Raw genomic sequence first — 16338 nt, forward strand, 5'->3', positions numbered from 1 at the left:
ACATACCTCAAAGTAAATTTCCTGCATTTAAGCCAAACCAAAACATTGAGGAATAGTCAGTGGAAATGTTAATTGAAATAGAGAACATCTAAAACATTTCAGTGTTTGGCAGCTAATACGTACTGTGGGCCGAGGCCTTATAAAGCTACAATCACTAAATTTTGTTATGCTGCATGATGTTACTGGGACACAAACACTTCCCAAATTGTGGCTGTATGTTATGTGAATCCAGTGAATTTGACAAATTTGTCTTGCCATAAGCATGATTACAATAATAACAATGGTTTCAGAAGCTAAAAAATTGCAATCTTTTGTGGGAAAAGCAGCCGTTCTCGTAACAGCTGAACCCAATGTCCTTGGATTATCATTAGCTCTCTGTTTTTCACCCTTCCTTTCTCTCTCCTTTTTGCCCTCTCTCCTGCCTCTCCTTCCAGCCCCACTCCAGGCCCTTCTTTTGGGGCCTTTTAAATAAATTAACTCAGATTCTTCTCATCCTTTGGGGTTGTCTCCAAATACTCTCTTAAATGAATCACCCATTCCCTTCTTTCTCATTTCCTCCCAATCTACAAATTCAGTCTGAGGATCTAATTCCAGGTTTCCAATACCTTTACTTTCCTGTTGTATCTAAAGTACTTGCTTTGAATAACAACAACAACAAAAATCTACTAAATAAATAATAAAGCCTGATGTGGGTACTTTGTTATGCAACTAACATAGCTATAGTGAAAACCCCATTGATTATACTGCTTAAGAAAAGAATGATTTACATTTTAATGACAGAAAATTAGTTGCTTTTCACTTCATAAAGCATTTAAAGCAAAGCAGGGATATGGGCATTATTTCTGAGTGTGTACTGCCTCACTACTTGCTCTAATGTCACACAGATCCCCAGAGGAGGCAGAGAGCACTGGAGGGAAATACAAACACAAGAAGGGAGCTGCTTAGACCAAAGGACAACCCTGCCAGGAGAACAAATGGCTCTGAACTGGCCATAAGTAAGCTCACAGAGGAAGTTACAAATTTAAAGCCATATACACCTTGAATTCCTGCAACAATATTCCAACAAAAATGGGGACGCACACACTAGATACCATGAAATGAACTTGGATCATTTTTTAAATGGTTGAGAGGATGTGACTCTGGGTGAAAGCAGATGATCAGATTTGATGGTATGAAATGTCACTTCTACAGTCCTATATTCCTGTGTCTCAATTAAAAAGGAAGACTTTGTTCTAACTAAAAAAGTGAGAAATGCTTCTGGAGACCAATTTGTACACATGAAGTTGATCTTGGCTGGCAGGATCAAAAATACTGGCAGGTGGCTACTTTTGAATGTCTGTGCCAACGGGATGGTTGCACAGCCAATACTTATGAGTGTGTCCACCCTCCTTATGGCCATTGGCAGTGCCTGTCCTGCTGGTGATCAATCACTTCATTTAACCATTCGCACTGAACAGTTAAAGGTTAGGTGTAAAATGATGTAGGTGAAGGAACCCTTCCTAAATGGCAAAAAAAAGCGCCTGTTTTCCTAGAACATGGTCCCAGGAATAAATCCAATGTTCTTTTGCCAATTGGATTGAAATATATGGCTTAGAACAGAGATGTCATTATGCCAAGAGGAAAGTAACACCGTACCAAACACACACTGCAGGAAAACTAAGATAGAAAATGACAGAAAAGGAAGAAAAGGTGAAATACTGTTCCTCATGTAAAGGAAACAGGTGATTACAGAATTTAACTGTTACATACAATCACATTTGAATCTAATTTCATAGATTTGTTTAAACAATAATTGGAAAATCATTTGCTGGCAGCTCATGTGCTGGCATTGTCTATCTGCAGACAGTGATTGCATTACAATGAGAAGTGGGATGCCTGAAATGAGAAATCCACCATCCTCCTCTGTGCCAGCTCCTGTGTTGTTAAGCAGTACATGAAGCAAAGCAAAGCACTGAAGGGAGTGAGAACATGCTCAGAAAGAGCAGTATGTGGAACTCCAACTTATAACTCTCATTTTGCCATAGCAGAGAGAGTTCCACGTCTCCTCAAAGCTCGACTCCAGCCCATTCCCACCTGGCAGAAGTGAAGCTGCAGAACATGACAAATATTAGAGAGGAATTCCAGGACTCCTCAAAAATAAGGAAAAGAATCCAGTCAGTTTGACTGTTCCATTTAACAGGACAAAGCCTTTAGACTGTGAAAATTACCAGAACTGACATTCAAAATGATGAGTCAGGTCCCTGAAAAAAATAATGAGATGGACTACAAAATGAAAAGACATTTAAAAAAGAATGCCACTGGGAAATTTTTTTTTCTTCTGATAAATGATCAGTGTGTGTGCCCTTCTTTCAGGCACCCAAGAGAGGGGGCTGGGAGGAATATACAGAAATTTTAGATTCTCCTCCCTGTTTCAGTGTCACTAGCCTAAATGGCATTTGCTCCTGTGTCATGCAATGCTGTCATGGTTGCTGTGCAACTTCATCTCCCCTGCCAGTTTAATAGGGAACTTTGTCTGCTTGTGCTTAGGTGATATTCTAATGTTATTTCAGCAGCTAGAAGGATCAGGAGTTTAATCTTTCAAAGAAAAAAGGTACCACTAAAATATCCTTAACTTAATTGTCAGCTTGGAGCTTTAAGAAAAAAATACCAGAAACCTTGCAATTTACAATAGCATCTTTAGATTTAACAATGCCGGAAAAAAGAAATCCCTCTTGTCTCACTAAATCCAACACTGAGGGGTTTGCACAGGTATTAGTCTCTTGATAAAAATGGCACAAAGCCAATGCTACCAGTGTTCATGCATGTGCTATTTATGTTCTGGTATTTGCAGCATAAAATCCTAGATTGTGAAATCTCTTGTCCCAGCAGCAGATGAGGTGCAGATGGGCGTAGTGTGAAAGAATGAAGGGATAAGAATGGAAACAAAATGTTATTTTTAACATGATGCCTACTCATGCTGAGGCATTTGTTGCTTTTCATGCTAGTGAGGAGATAATCATGGGATTTTTTGCAGACGGAAGGGATCTGTACCCTTATCTACAGGACTTTTTAAATTCCCAACAGTATTTCTCTACATAACAGGACTAATACCAGTTATTTATCATCAGAAAAATCTCTGTGAGGAGGCTGTTGTTCTGTAGCCAACCAAAATCAACATTTCTTGCAGAATAATTGATGAAAAGAATACTCTCCTGTCATGATCTACAGTGTATTACAATCCCCAGGGCCCTTCTGTTGTGGAGCCAGTGTCCTCCTCTGGGATGAGATGTCACGGAGATCAAGGGAAATTTTGGGTGTCTTGAAAGATATCAGGCTAAGGAGTGATAACTCCTTTTAAAGGAGTGGGAAAGAATACAGTTCAGTGGTTGCTGCAGACAAGGCAATATGTCAAATCTCAGTTAAAATTATATATTCTCTTAAATTTATTTAAAAAAATAATCCTGGATTACCTAACATGTGAACCGAATTCCCTAAGTGTTCAACCCAATACTAGCAGTTCATTACTTCAGATTTGTGCTGCAGACCATTCACAAGCAGTCTGTCTGAGTAATACTCTGAAGTGTTTTTGTTGCATTGGGAGACTATCAGAGAAGTGGTGTGATGGTGAAGAGCCCCAACATTCAAAACACTCAAGCGAAAGAACAAGATTGGAATAATCTATTTACAAACATTTTATTTCTATTGAATTTTTTTGTTTTGGCCTTTTTTTTTTTTTAACTCAAGATCCTTACCCTCTCCTGATGCTGCTGCTTTGGGGGTTAGTTGTCAAAGGCAGACTGCCCTCAAGACAATATCCTGAAAGCAGGTGGGAGTGGCATTTGACAGGAATTGGTAAACAGGAGAAGGAGGGGGAAAGGGTGTGAGGACAAACCAGGAGGCAACAGAAAACGTCTGGGCTCTGTGTCATGTAGGTGTCTCTGGCAGGGATGTAGAGTAGATGGACAGACCCAGGAGGGTCTGGGGAAAACGTCTCCAAGCTGGAGACAGAACAGTGGTCTGGAGTGGTCGAAGGGTGACCAGGAAACACAGTATCTCAGCCCCAGTGCTGAGCCCAGGACTTGGTTGCACTGCATATGAATACCTGAGGCCCCTTGGCTGCCCGTGTGTGTGAGCCCTGCGCTGCCTTTCCTCTGAGGATGATGGCTGCAGGCAGCAGCTGTGCCTGTGCTGAGCTCTGCTGCTGGCCCATCTGGGCCATGGCTGCTCACACCAGGAGGAAACACTGACACTGCAAAACGTGTTCAGGTGTGAAAGATAACCAGCATGAGCGTTTCTGATTAAGCAGTCAGGCTATTTAATTTTTCCCATGAGATGCCTTATTCTGACTTCTGTGACAGAAGCCACAGCCTGGAGGACTTTGCCTTCCTGCCTGCAGAAATTGGGGGATGCAGACCTCTGAGTGATGCTGCAAGTGGGTCTTTGAGTTGACCAGAAATTACAGAGTTTGAGTGGGACTAGGAAGAGGGACCGGCCCACAACCCAAGTCTTAGTGATATCTCAGCACTTTATAGTGAAACCAGGGGATGAAAGAGGGGAGTTTGAATGAAATGCTGAGTGAAGAAATCCCAGCAGTGCCTGCTGCACTTTGAAGGCTGTCAAGGTGTCAGCAGACACTGCTCGGAAGGACCTGCTTGGTGTGTGAGGGAATCCTCAGGAAGAGGGTCCAAAACATAATACAGAGAATGCTGCCCTGGAGTACTTGGATTGTAGCCCTGTCTGTGCTACAGTACTGTTCAGTGACATTATTTATTTAGTTAGTTATTATTTTTGTCACAGTGACAGCAAATTGTTCATTCTTTGTTTTCTGGCTCTGCTTCTGTATTTTGTCCTGTTCATATTCTTATTTGCATTATTCCAGGGTTTGATTCTTCCTTGGCTCTGTGTTGGGCGAGGGAGCAGGGAGGGAAAGAAGAGAAGAGAGCAGCTTTGCCTCTTCTCTGAGGCAGCTTGCTGTCCCTGGCACTTTGCCTGGTGTGCTGAGGCACTGGAGACGTGAATCTCTGCTGCTCCCTCATGAGCCCTCTCTGCTCAGCTGGAAAACACAACGTGCTCAGCCCCGGAGCTTTGTGAGAGCCAGCTGTGCCACCTGGGGCTGGCTGCCGTGGGCTGGGGGCTGCTCAGGTGATGGAAGGCAAAGTCAAGTCCCTGGTCAGCTCCTTCTCGCTTCAGTTTTACAGATGGTTCATAAGGCACTTCCCATCAGTGTTTTATGGTTCTCCACCACCAATCTGTTGTTTATGCATCTCAACTGCCTTGGTGGCAAGATGCCTGGAAAATAAAATAATTGTTCTGTAGCAGTTTGTTCTGTTTTATTAACGATTAAAGTATTCATCAGTGTAATTCCCCATTAAATTTGCACTTTGCTCCAAACCTCCAGGGCCCCTTCTTAAATTTGCCAAGTGTGAGACATTCAGTTTGCTGAAATATTTTCTGTCAGTGACACTTATTATCACCAATGTGGATAGCTGTATCTACCTAACACTTTCCATTTATGACCCTATGTCCTTATTAACATAGATATTGAAGTAGTGACATGGCACCAGGGTTTGGAAACATTTGCAGGCTCATAGTTTTTCTGAAAAAGACTCGGTATAAATTAACCCACTACCATGGACTTCAGCGGATCTATTTCAAATTCCAGCTGCTAAACATCTAGTATATAGTAATCTTGTTGAAAATCAGTGGATCTGTGGATGATATAAGGCTCTAGCCACTTGTTTCAACACTTGCATTACTGCTGTTAAGAGAGGTTAGAGGCTAAGATGTTAATTCTGAATGGCTACTCTGCTGAGGTAAACAACCTGTTTGCCTGTTGGTAAAGGTAAAACTATAAGGGCATGATGTCTTGATCTAGGCTCATCAGCAGAGTAAATAGAAATTATTTTTCATTTTCAGGGTGATAAGAGAAAATTAAGTCTTTTTGAAAGACAATGATTAGGAAGAGAAAGTAGGACATTAGGCTTTGTGTGGACCTACAAAATGAGACTACATAATTTTCTCACATCACCTCCAGGGAAAAAACTTATATATCTACCTTATATCAATGGAGATAGATTATTTTTTCCTTGTGAATCTTGAAAGCTACAACTGGGTGTGTCTGCCTTCTCATACCTTTGATATAAAAATTTAGGGACTTTGATATAAAAGTTAGGGACTTTCCTGACCATGTATGTAGTCAAATCCCCAGATTACTTGAATTTTGGGGGTGTAGAAAGGGATGAAGGAGAAAGGAAATTAAGTCAGTGTGCAGTCCACACCTGACAGCCAGTAAAATCCAAGGGATGAATAGCCCATGCCTACTTCAATGAATGCAAACAAATGGCATATTTACAAAGGCTGCATTTGCATAAAGGCCTGTTTGAAAAGAACTTAAAACATCTAAGCCATATTTAGAAGGTGACTGAAAAGAAGGGAGTTTGATATAGCAGAGTTTCAGGGAAGAGACAGAGGCAATGTTTTGTTAATGCTGGGGATTAGCAACTTAATTAGCTCAGTCTTTAATGCAGGAAATTACCTAGCAAAAATGAGACTAGTTAACATTTGCAAGGACTTAAATATTGAAATCAGGGAAGGACATATTTTCAATGACACTTACATGCCTACTAGATAAACTTTTTTTTCTAGATGACAATTTTATTTTTTAAATATTTCTGCTATTTGATCCCAAAGGTTAAATGTGAGTTTACTTCCTATGGTGATGTTGAGAAGGGTACTGGGGACTTTTCTTTGTCTCACTGCCTCCTAAATGTGATCTCTCATTTCCTGATAATATCATCTCGTTTGCTGAAGACTGTGTCAAGATGAAAATAGTGTTACTTTTTCTAGGTAGCCCACATGTAGGCAACAGCAGTGATGTCAAATGTGATCCTAGACCTGGGTGAGATTTTTTGATCTCAGTTAACCTAAATATCATCTTTTTGTCACAGTGATTTTATGGCTAGAAGCTCCAGCCAGGTGGTCCCCAAAATTTCACATGGGGAAGAAACAGACTGAAAGACTTTGAATTAGTTGTAGGTGATAAGAACCACAGAATGATCATGGGAGACAGAATTTAGTCAAGTATTTCTCTGTTGAGATCACATATGTTTATAGGACAACATAGTTTCAAGGTTATACTTCTAAACAGCTGACCTGTCAGTTCACTGACAACTAAAAAATTATTGTCATTTTACTGTATTAATGTTTCAGTGTCTCTTCAAATCAGAGAGTCTTGTTACTGCCCTCCAGAATAAATGGGCACAGAGGGTTTGGGGTTTTTTTGCATTCTTTGTTTCAGAGCGGGGGTTTTTTTGTGCTGAATGCAATCAGAAATAAAATTAAAATATTATTTAAAGCAAAATCCTAATCCAAAGCTAGTTGTTTGTAATTAGGCCATCCCAATATCTTGGTTAGCTAAAAATGGTTTCTTCTCCTACGCACAAAGAAATCCGAACAAACCAACAACAACAAAAACCCAACAAACAAACAAACAATTCCAGAAGAGAAAGTCTTGAAATAGATTTCAGTAAAATGTTAAAAGGTTAAATCTACTAAAAAAAAAAAAAAAAAGGGAAGAAAGAAACAGTACAAGTATTCCCATTTAAGTAAAGTTATGCTTTATCTGGGACAATAACAACTGAAAAATTAAAAGAGAAATATATTTTGTATGATTATGTTCCTTTAGGCTTACTTTCTTCTATCTGTACTCCTTTAATGGAATGTGATGCTTTTACTGTATAATGTTTTTTTTCCCTTATTTTAGTGGCTAAGCAGTAAGAATGAAGATTTGGAAATGGGACTCATTTCTCCAACAGAACAAAAGCACTCTGTTAAAAAAAAATCCATGGTTGTTGTTTCCTTTTTTCTTGGTTTTCCCAAAATAAAACTTAAAAACTTGTGTCCCATGACCAGGCATTTCAGCTTTTGGATTATTTGGTTCAGTATTGTACATAAAACATTTACTGGTGCATTAGTGGAGAGCATGTGTTACTAACCTGATGTTGTTTTCTCTGCCTCTGCTCAGCTCAGCCAGGGCAGGCTGCGAGTGCCCCGTTTGCTCACACATTTTGTCTCCACAGCTCTCACATGCCTAAAAGCTCAAAGGGGAGATGAGCCCAGCCTTTGAGGTGTTAAGATTTGGTCTTGATCTTGTGAATTCTAAGTATGGGGCTTTAAATGAAACCTGTATATGCCTAACATATTCTTTTTCCTCCTCTAATTTTAGGCTTACTTTAACCTTATCCTGTCCCATGGACTTGAAGAATTTTCCTATGGATGTACAGACATGTACAATGCAGCTAGAAAGCTGTGAGTGCTCAATTGCTTTATCTATCAAATAACAAGCTTTTCCCCTAATATTCAGTGATTAGGTTGTATTTACATTATCACCTTTGTGTGGTGAGACTCAGTATTCCTGTTTTGTAAGGGAATTATGTTTATCACCATAAATTGAGGGTTGCCTGTTTCTGTGCTGTTCCTACTCCCTTGTCTTTCTCCCTCCTGGGTCACACCCATCAGAGTTGCATCACTTCCAGGGGTAAATATGCTGTGTGGGAGAAATGACTAAATCTCAGGAAAGTGAGAACAATTATTACATAGCCAGGGATTTGCTGTCTGATTGAGCTAGGCTCACTTTTGGAAAATGGAAGCGAAGTGCCCTATGCAGCCAAAGTCCTGTTAGTGATGCCTAAGCTGGTGTGCTAAACACAGGCAGGGTATGGACTGGGCAGCCAGCACACACCACAGCACTGCCTCAGCCTGCCCAGGTAACAACCAGGCAAACCCAGGAGTGGCTCACACTCTGGCAGGCGCCAGCAAGTGTTCCCAGTATTCAATAGGAACCAGTCCACCCTGTTGTTGTTGGTTTTTGGTGGTGGTGGGTTTCTTTTTTTTTTTCTTTTTTTTTGATTGGGGGGGGGTGGGGAGAAAAGGTTTAGCTGTATGGCTATGAACTGTGGGCTGCCACCTGCTTTTGTGCCCAAGAGAATCTCAGACTGGCTTTGAGCCAGCAAAATTAGTTTTTGGTGGCAAACCAGGGCAGTATTTCAGAATATAACAGTGTTTACTTCTTGCTTTTAATAGAGTAATGGTGTAGTTATAGCAACTATGAGGGATCGTGCTGTTGTTAATTGAACAATTTGAAAATGTAACTGAGATAAAATGAATTGCAATAAAAGATGTGCTTCCCAGACATAGGAACTCTTGTTTTTTTCTGGTCAGTTGCCATCTAATAAAGTCTGATTCTTTTATTGCAGTTGGCTACACTATGAATGATCTGATATTTGAGTGGCTAAGTGATGGACCTGTGCAAGTTGCAGAGGGCTTAACCTTGCCACAGTTTATTTTGAAAGAAGATAAAGAACTTGGTTATTGCACAAAACACTACAACACTGGTGAGAATTATTCTGGTTTTTTCTATCAATTGTTCCAATGGTATCTATTCTCAATTTGTAATGGAAAAATATGGGTAAAATGAAAAAAAAAATTAAATTGAAATTCAATTCAGTCACACTTATTTTTAAATCTGAATAGAAAGAATTTTTTTCTCTGTTTTTTTTAATGATTTGATTTCAAAATTTCCTTTAATTCCCTAAAGTATTCTAATGTCCTTAAAATCATTGAAGTATTTAAAATACTTAAAAACTGATTAAAAATCTAATTGTTTTGATATCCTTAAAATGAAACATATTAAAAAAACGAACTCTTTATTAAATACTGATTCATCACTTTTAAAGTACTGAATTTTCTGAACCTAGTTTATTTCTCCAGCAGATCAAATTGCCAATAAGGAAAAATATTAAATTTTCACCAGCTTTTATGTGTAATTTATGAGATGTAGCATGTCAAAAGACAATTTTTCATTGCTGATCCGAATAGTGGACAGACATGGAAATTGAGAAATTTTTTGTTAATACTCTAAAGTTTCTTTCTTTCATTTGTTGTTTAGGAGTTTATAATGCTGTGTTTTCTAGCTTTAGCTTTAAAGAGAAGAGGAAATTCTGATAAAATTTTGATTTAGCTGCTTGGAGTTTATTTAATGGGGACAGCATTTAGAGAACAGTTTTCTGGGATCTTTGTGGGATTAAATATAATCCCTCTCATCTAAAATAGCTTTTTCATCATTTCAGCATAAGAGCTGATCTGGTTGCATCAAACACATTTGTTTCACTGTATGAAATAATACAATGTGAGAGGTTTTGCCTCTGCCAAAAAAAATGTCACATTTATGTCCCATGAAAATTGCTGGGTTTAATTTTTATAAATGCAGTCTTCTCATTTTGGAGCCCAAAATACTGAGGAAGGAGAATTTTGTGATTGGCATCCCCACTACTGTCCTCTCTGTAGTTTGCTCCTTCAGGTTTAGTGTGAATTTAAAATGTGGATAAAACGTACTATTCAGCCTTCTCCTAAACTTACTCCAGTTAAGTGAGTCCAGGCTGAGCCCCAAAAGTCTGGAGAGTCTCTGAGAGATGGTGCTACCCATGCCATTGCTGCCACAAGTGCCACCACACTCCTTCCAGTCCCCTTCTGCATGGCCAGGAACAGCCTCTGCCCAGCTCCCAGAGTCTGCCTTTCAAGTCACAGCTCCCTCATTTTAGAACTTCTGGACTGTCAGAGGATATGATCCAGTCTCCACTCCTTTGTGAAACAGCCTCTGCACTCCCCTTTGTGCTATGTCTTGCACCCGCCATTCAGCATTGTAGACCACCAGAAAAATACAGGGACATCACAAAAAGGAGAAAACAATCTATTTTCCCCTGAAAGGGTGAACGAGGGAAAATGCACCTTCTTCGTTTTCCAACCAACACAAAAGAGGTCCTTTGAAACCATTAGCATGGTACTTCAGGAATGAGAGGCTTGCCTGCAGTCTGCCTGGAGCGAGAGCCCTCACAGTACCAACCCAGAGTAATTTTGAGAGCACCTGATGAGCTGTTACAGCTCAGGACTCTGCATCTCCTGCTGCACAACTAGTTCCACTGCCAGGCAATCCAAAACCTCTGTCCTCCAGGACTGCTGTGCAGCAGCTATCAGTTATTTGAAGAATCACTCACCTCCCATGAGAGACTGGTTTATGTTTCCTGGAATTGGACTTTCAGCAAAATTCAAAGTAGACTTTGAGTTGATTCTGCTGTGAGACATAATCCACAGACAGAGGCTCATTAGCAGAACGAGGAGGAGTGTGAACTACCCTAGGACTCTAAGACTTGTAGTTCACAGTTTGTCTGTTCAAACTCGATTGCTTAATCTCATGCCTCTAAAATACCAAAAATGCTGTCCCCTTTTAATACCTAATATTATATTCGACTAAAGTAAAAGCTCATTGAATTTTGAGAAAAGAAACATTACTTTCTATTTTCTGCAGGTGAAACAATTGTGCTGATATTCATTTTCTCAGTTAATATGAAGAACTGGGCACAGTACACTTCAGTGGTCCCATGCTTCCCCCAAGCTAGTATGCAACAAGTGGTTGAGAAGTGTTTGTGTATCAGGATCTGCTTGCAGTATTAGGTTAGGAAACATATAAGAAACATATGTTTCCTAACTTATGTTCAGAAAACAAGATACAAATGTGCAAAAAGCATTTATGAAAGTAATTTCATGTTCTAGGAAAGTTTACATGCATTGAAGTCAAGTTTCATTTGGAGCGTCAGATGGGATACTATTTAATCCAGATGTACATTCCTAGCCTGCTGATTGTCATTTTATCCTGGGTTTCTTTCTGGATCAACATGGATGCTGCTCCAGCCAGAGTTGCACTGGGTATCACTACAGTTTTGACAATGACCACGCAAAGCTCAGGATCGAGAGCTTCCCTCCCAAAAGTAAGGAAATCATTTTGTACCATGAGTGTGTTCCTAATAAGAAATGTTTGGGCTAGTCTTCTTAATTTCAGAAAGGTTGTGTAAGTATGCATCTGATACGGATATGTGAGAAAGTGGTAACAGTGTGATGTTAAACATTCAGTACCCTTGCATTTGGATTAAAGAATGTTTCTGCTGTTTTGGTGGATAGCTGAATGGTGCAGCAGTATGAATTTTTAACGAGTTTATACTAGTTTTGACACTTATTTGAGTGTTTAGAAACCAGATTTTCTGAGGTATTTAGATATCTTACTGGATTTCTTTCAGACTGGGGACTTTAAAAACACTGGACTGTTAGACTCTCAAATATCTTGAGGTTTCTAGATACGGCACTTAGTCCAATGAATATATATATAAATGTATCTCCCAAATGATAAAATGAATATATATGTATAAATATATCTCCCAAAAATATATATATAAGATACATGTATGTAACATACATGCAACTAAAGGATTTCTTCGGAGAAACTTTTTAGTGTCGAATTGCTGATGTCTTTGTTTCACAGCAGAATTTGTCTGTATTCCATTCATTCAAGTGTCATCTGAAGACTTTCATCCTATCTATGGACAAAAATATCCTCTCATTCAAATTTTGTGGTCTTTTTAATCCTGGCCAGATGCTGTAGATGAATTTACAGATTACAGACTGGATTCTCTGTTTAGTCAGGCTGACAGCTCTTTTCAGCATAGGCACAGACCAAATGCTTCTAATAACAGCACTCCCCAGCAGAATTTAATGTGCAAGCTCAGGTTTTATACAATTTTCTGGAAGGGAGCTCAGAGGCAGGTAAGTTTCCAGTAGTCTAAGGAGTTATGAGATACAGTCCCTGAAGAGTCCTTTTCCAGCAGTTCAGCATCAAAGGGGCTGGGATTACAGTAACAGTGAAAAGCACAAATTTTGAGTGTTTGTGAAAATCATGATCCATTCCAAGAAAGCAGGCTGTATATTGTGGTGCTTCACCCCCAGTATCACATTCTGCCTCATTCCAAATATGCAAGTTGTTCAAGTGGAGGGCAACTTCAAAAATATAGGGCAACTTCAAAAAGTGCACAGACTGTGTTACTCCTTTGTTAGTAATGAGAAAGTATCAGTTAAAAATCTGGTGAGTACAACATTTAGTTCAGCTTCACTTATTCACTTGGAGATATGCATAATTTTCCATGCAAACAGAAAGCTTCTCATTCAACCCAGAATTTCAAATTGAAAATTTATTAAAAATTTGTTCAGACAATTCAGTTGATATTACCAGTGAGCATTCTGAAAAGAATGTCTGAAAAAATAGTCTTGGCAAGAAGCATACAGGCTCTTTAAACAGCAAATTTGGAGTCACTGAAGACTGTATCTAGATGGCACAACATGAATCCATGTGAAAGATTCCAAGTTTCTTACAAATTATCTGGCTTGAGAAGTATAGATAATACAAGCACTGTGGTGGAGAGTCCCATCCACATTTCCTGCTGGGCAAACAAACCCTGACAAAAGGCTCTGCAGTGTTAGTGTGCCCCAAATGTTAATGCTTTAGAAGGTGTTTTCATCATAGGCCTTTGATCCAGCTCAAATATTTTCCCTTTTGCATTCTGTTGTGTTTGAGTAGAAAAGGATTTGCCGAGTGGAAGAAATGTGAAGATGCAAAATATGTTGACCGTGATATGTTGATTATCAGAGAGGTTCTTCTCCAGCCTCAGGATTAAATACATTTACCTCATCAGCTGTCAGAGAATGGTGGTGCTCTGCCCATACTCCATCTTCTCCTATTCTGCTGTGTTTCTCTGCTAGAAAACAGGCACTAAGAAAAGTATCTCACCTGAAAGCCCAGCACACTTATTTCAGTCAGGCTACACGTGGCTGTTGCATTTTTCTCTGTGTAATTCAGTTGATCTTTATTTTATAGCTTTGATCTCTAGATGTTAGTTAATCCTTGTGGGGGCTTTTGAAGGTGTGTCAGTTGACTTAAAAACGTGGTTCTAAGTAAATGCCAGCATTCCAGCCAGCTGACTCCCACCCTGAGTGACTCAGGGGCTTGGAGAAACATGGGCACCATTCAGGTCCACACTGAATCCCCAGTACCTGATTCCTTATACACAGAAGCAAGATTTTCTTGTTATTGCTGTTGCAGGCACTTAGCTGTCTTAAAACCCCATCTGTAACTTAATATCAAAATTGTATTTATTAATAAAATCTGTCCAGCTGAAATGCACTTAGAAATAAAATATGAAAAGAATTGAATCAAATCAGTGTCATAGCTGAAGTCTCAAAATCCCTGTTTAAAAATAATGGTTTTCTAAGCCCTGTCTACATATTGCTAAGACACAGGAAGTTAGACTGCCAATGACACATCCATTTAAAAGTTGCTCCAAGCGTGAATGTCTAACGGAATAAGATATTTCAGGAGGGTTATTTTTGCAAGAATACTGAAAAAAACCCAGATGCGACTCTGCTTTGTGAAAGCAGCCTAGGATTGAATACAAGAGCTATAATTTCCGCATCCTTCTTTGTCTCCTATTCTTATTAATATAGATTTATGCAATTTAACTTTAATTTACCCAGTTTCTTGCCAAGAGTTTCTTCCTATTCTTCTCTATTTTAATAGAGCTTTACTTCAGAAAACAACAAAGTATCAAAACTTGCCAACTTTAAAGGGAATAATTCCTTTACCTAGAGAAAGGCAAAGAAGAATTGTGATAAGATTCCTTAGGTTTTTTTTGTCTGTTTCCAAGTTACTATCTAAATGACTAAAGTGTTACTGTTTAGAAGTAATTACCTACATATTGTTCTCAACCTTGGTGTAAGATAACACGACAATGTTCTGTTTGCTTCAAATTTCTCTTTTCCATATTAATAACTAACATATTCATTTCCATACACAGATTTCATAATAGTAAGTCATGGCCACACAGACATTAGGCACTCAGCTGCTGAAAATTAAACACAAGATTGAGATTGCTGAAAAGAAAGGAAAATGAAAAGAAATTAAAGAATGAAGTTAATTCAATCTGAAGCTCATATTTGCTGAATATAAGAGAAGTATCTAGAATACACTCTTCTAAATGAAATATATTTCTTTGGTAAATTTTATAGTATTTGTGTAGAATTACTATATTTGGAGTATTTTTTAATTCTATCTAAGACTATATGGTTAAATTCCAATATCAGCAGCACAGTAATAAAGTAATCAGTTTGCCTTTTTTCCCTTATTGTTCTGCAAAGTCAATTTCTTCCTTACTAAAAGCAAGAGTAGTTTGTGAGACAGATTACATCACAGAAAAACTACTGTTCTAGGAAAGGTGACCTGCAGTGCCTGTTTCAGAAAGCAGAAAGGTTATCTTCCCCCAAAATTTTAGCATACACTGAGCAATAATGCACTGTGAGTCCATGAAATAATGATTTTCTGCGTAGGGAGTATCTGCAGAAAATATTTACCTTGGAGCCAATATCTTTTAAAGTGATGAAATTATTTTATGTATGTTACAGAATACTTGTTGAGGGATCCTGTAACCAGAATTGCCTTGGTTGGCTGTGTTAGGGGCTGGTAAAGAACTCATCCAGAAAGCTGAGATGGAATTCCCTACTTCCCATTTGACTAATCCATCACTGAGATGCCCAGGAACGGTGATCCAAAATAGCAGGATTCCTATGATCCATTCCTCTTCCCACATGTTCATAGGTCTTACCCACATCTCATACTCTTATGTCTGAATTCCCTGGTCACATCATCACTTTCCACTTCTGAACTCCATCTGGGTAATGTTTGCGCACCCAGCAGCACCAGTGGCTCCTGCTGATCAGCCAACTGAGCAGAAATCCTGGGCACCAGCTGGGTGATCACTGTGACCACACAGCCACAGGGAAATCTCCATGAAACCCTGAGCCTTCTGTGAGTGCTGTGCATGAGCCAGGGACATCCCCTGTACCTGGGCTGTGCTGGGCTTTACCTCTGCAGAGAAACTCCAGGGCTCACCAGTTAAGAACCTGATGTGACCTACTGTACATCCATGCAGGGCCGAGCACACGCTTGTCCTCTGGAAGAATCAGAGCCATGGATGCAGAGGGCACTCTGTATCCACCAAAACAGGGACTGAGGATTATGTGGGCACCATAAGGGACACCAGCACCTCTGTCTTTGCTTACAGCACCAGATGTGGATAAGCTGGGCAAGTAAAGTGGGGGGAATTCAAGGTCCAGCAGCGCAGAATTGTTAAGTGTTACAAAACAGTTCTTTTCTTCAGAGCTTTGAAGCACCATTTTCTTGCTATTCTTTTTACTTGTAAATGGCTCTCCTGTTGAATCAACAGAATAAAAAGTTTGAAAGGTTTTTCAAAAGAGGCATTTGAAAGAATAATGAGTTCTCTGCTGTGCTAGTTGTGTATTTTTCAGACTGCTTTCTTCTTAAAACACTTACATAAACCAAACCTTAGCAACAACAGTCCAAGAAAATGAGTTACTTTTAATACCATAAAGCAAAATATTTCAGGATATTTTAAGTCGAGTTATAGC

At 39.3% G+C, this 16338-nt stretch overlaps 1 protein-coding gene across 2 annotated transcripts in view; it reads left to right on the forward strand.

Moving 5' to 3' along the window:
- The window catches only part of GLRA2 (glycine receptor alpha 2), a 128782-nt gene that overhangs the window by 44101 nt on the left and 68343 nt on the right, over positions 1–16338 (forward strand). For both annotated transcript variants that reach the window (XM_066313891.1, XM_066313892.1), the window contains exons 5-7: positions 8204–8286; positions 9234–9371; positions 11587–11801. In XM_066313891.1, coding sequence (XP_066169988.1) covers positions 8204–8286; positions 9234–9371; positions 11587–11801 — 436 coding nt within the window. The remainder of the gene's footprint in view (positions 1–8203; positions 8287–9233; positions 9372–11586; positions 11802–16338) is intronic.

Source organism: Sylvia atricapilla, chromosome 2 (assembly GCF_009819655.1).
Source record: "Sylvia atricapilla isolate bSylAtr1 chromosome 2, bSylAtr1.pri, whole genome shotgun sequence".
Classification (NCBI taxonomy): domain Eukaryota; kingdom Metazoa; phylum Chordata; class Aves; order Passeriformes; family Sylviidae; genus Sylvia; species Sylvia atricapilla.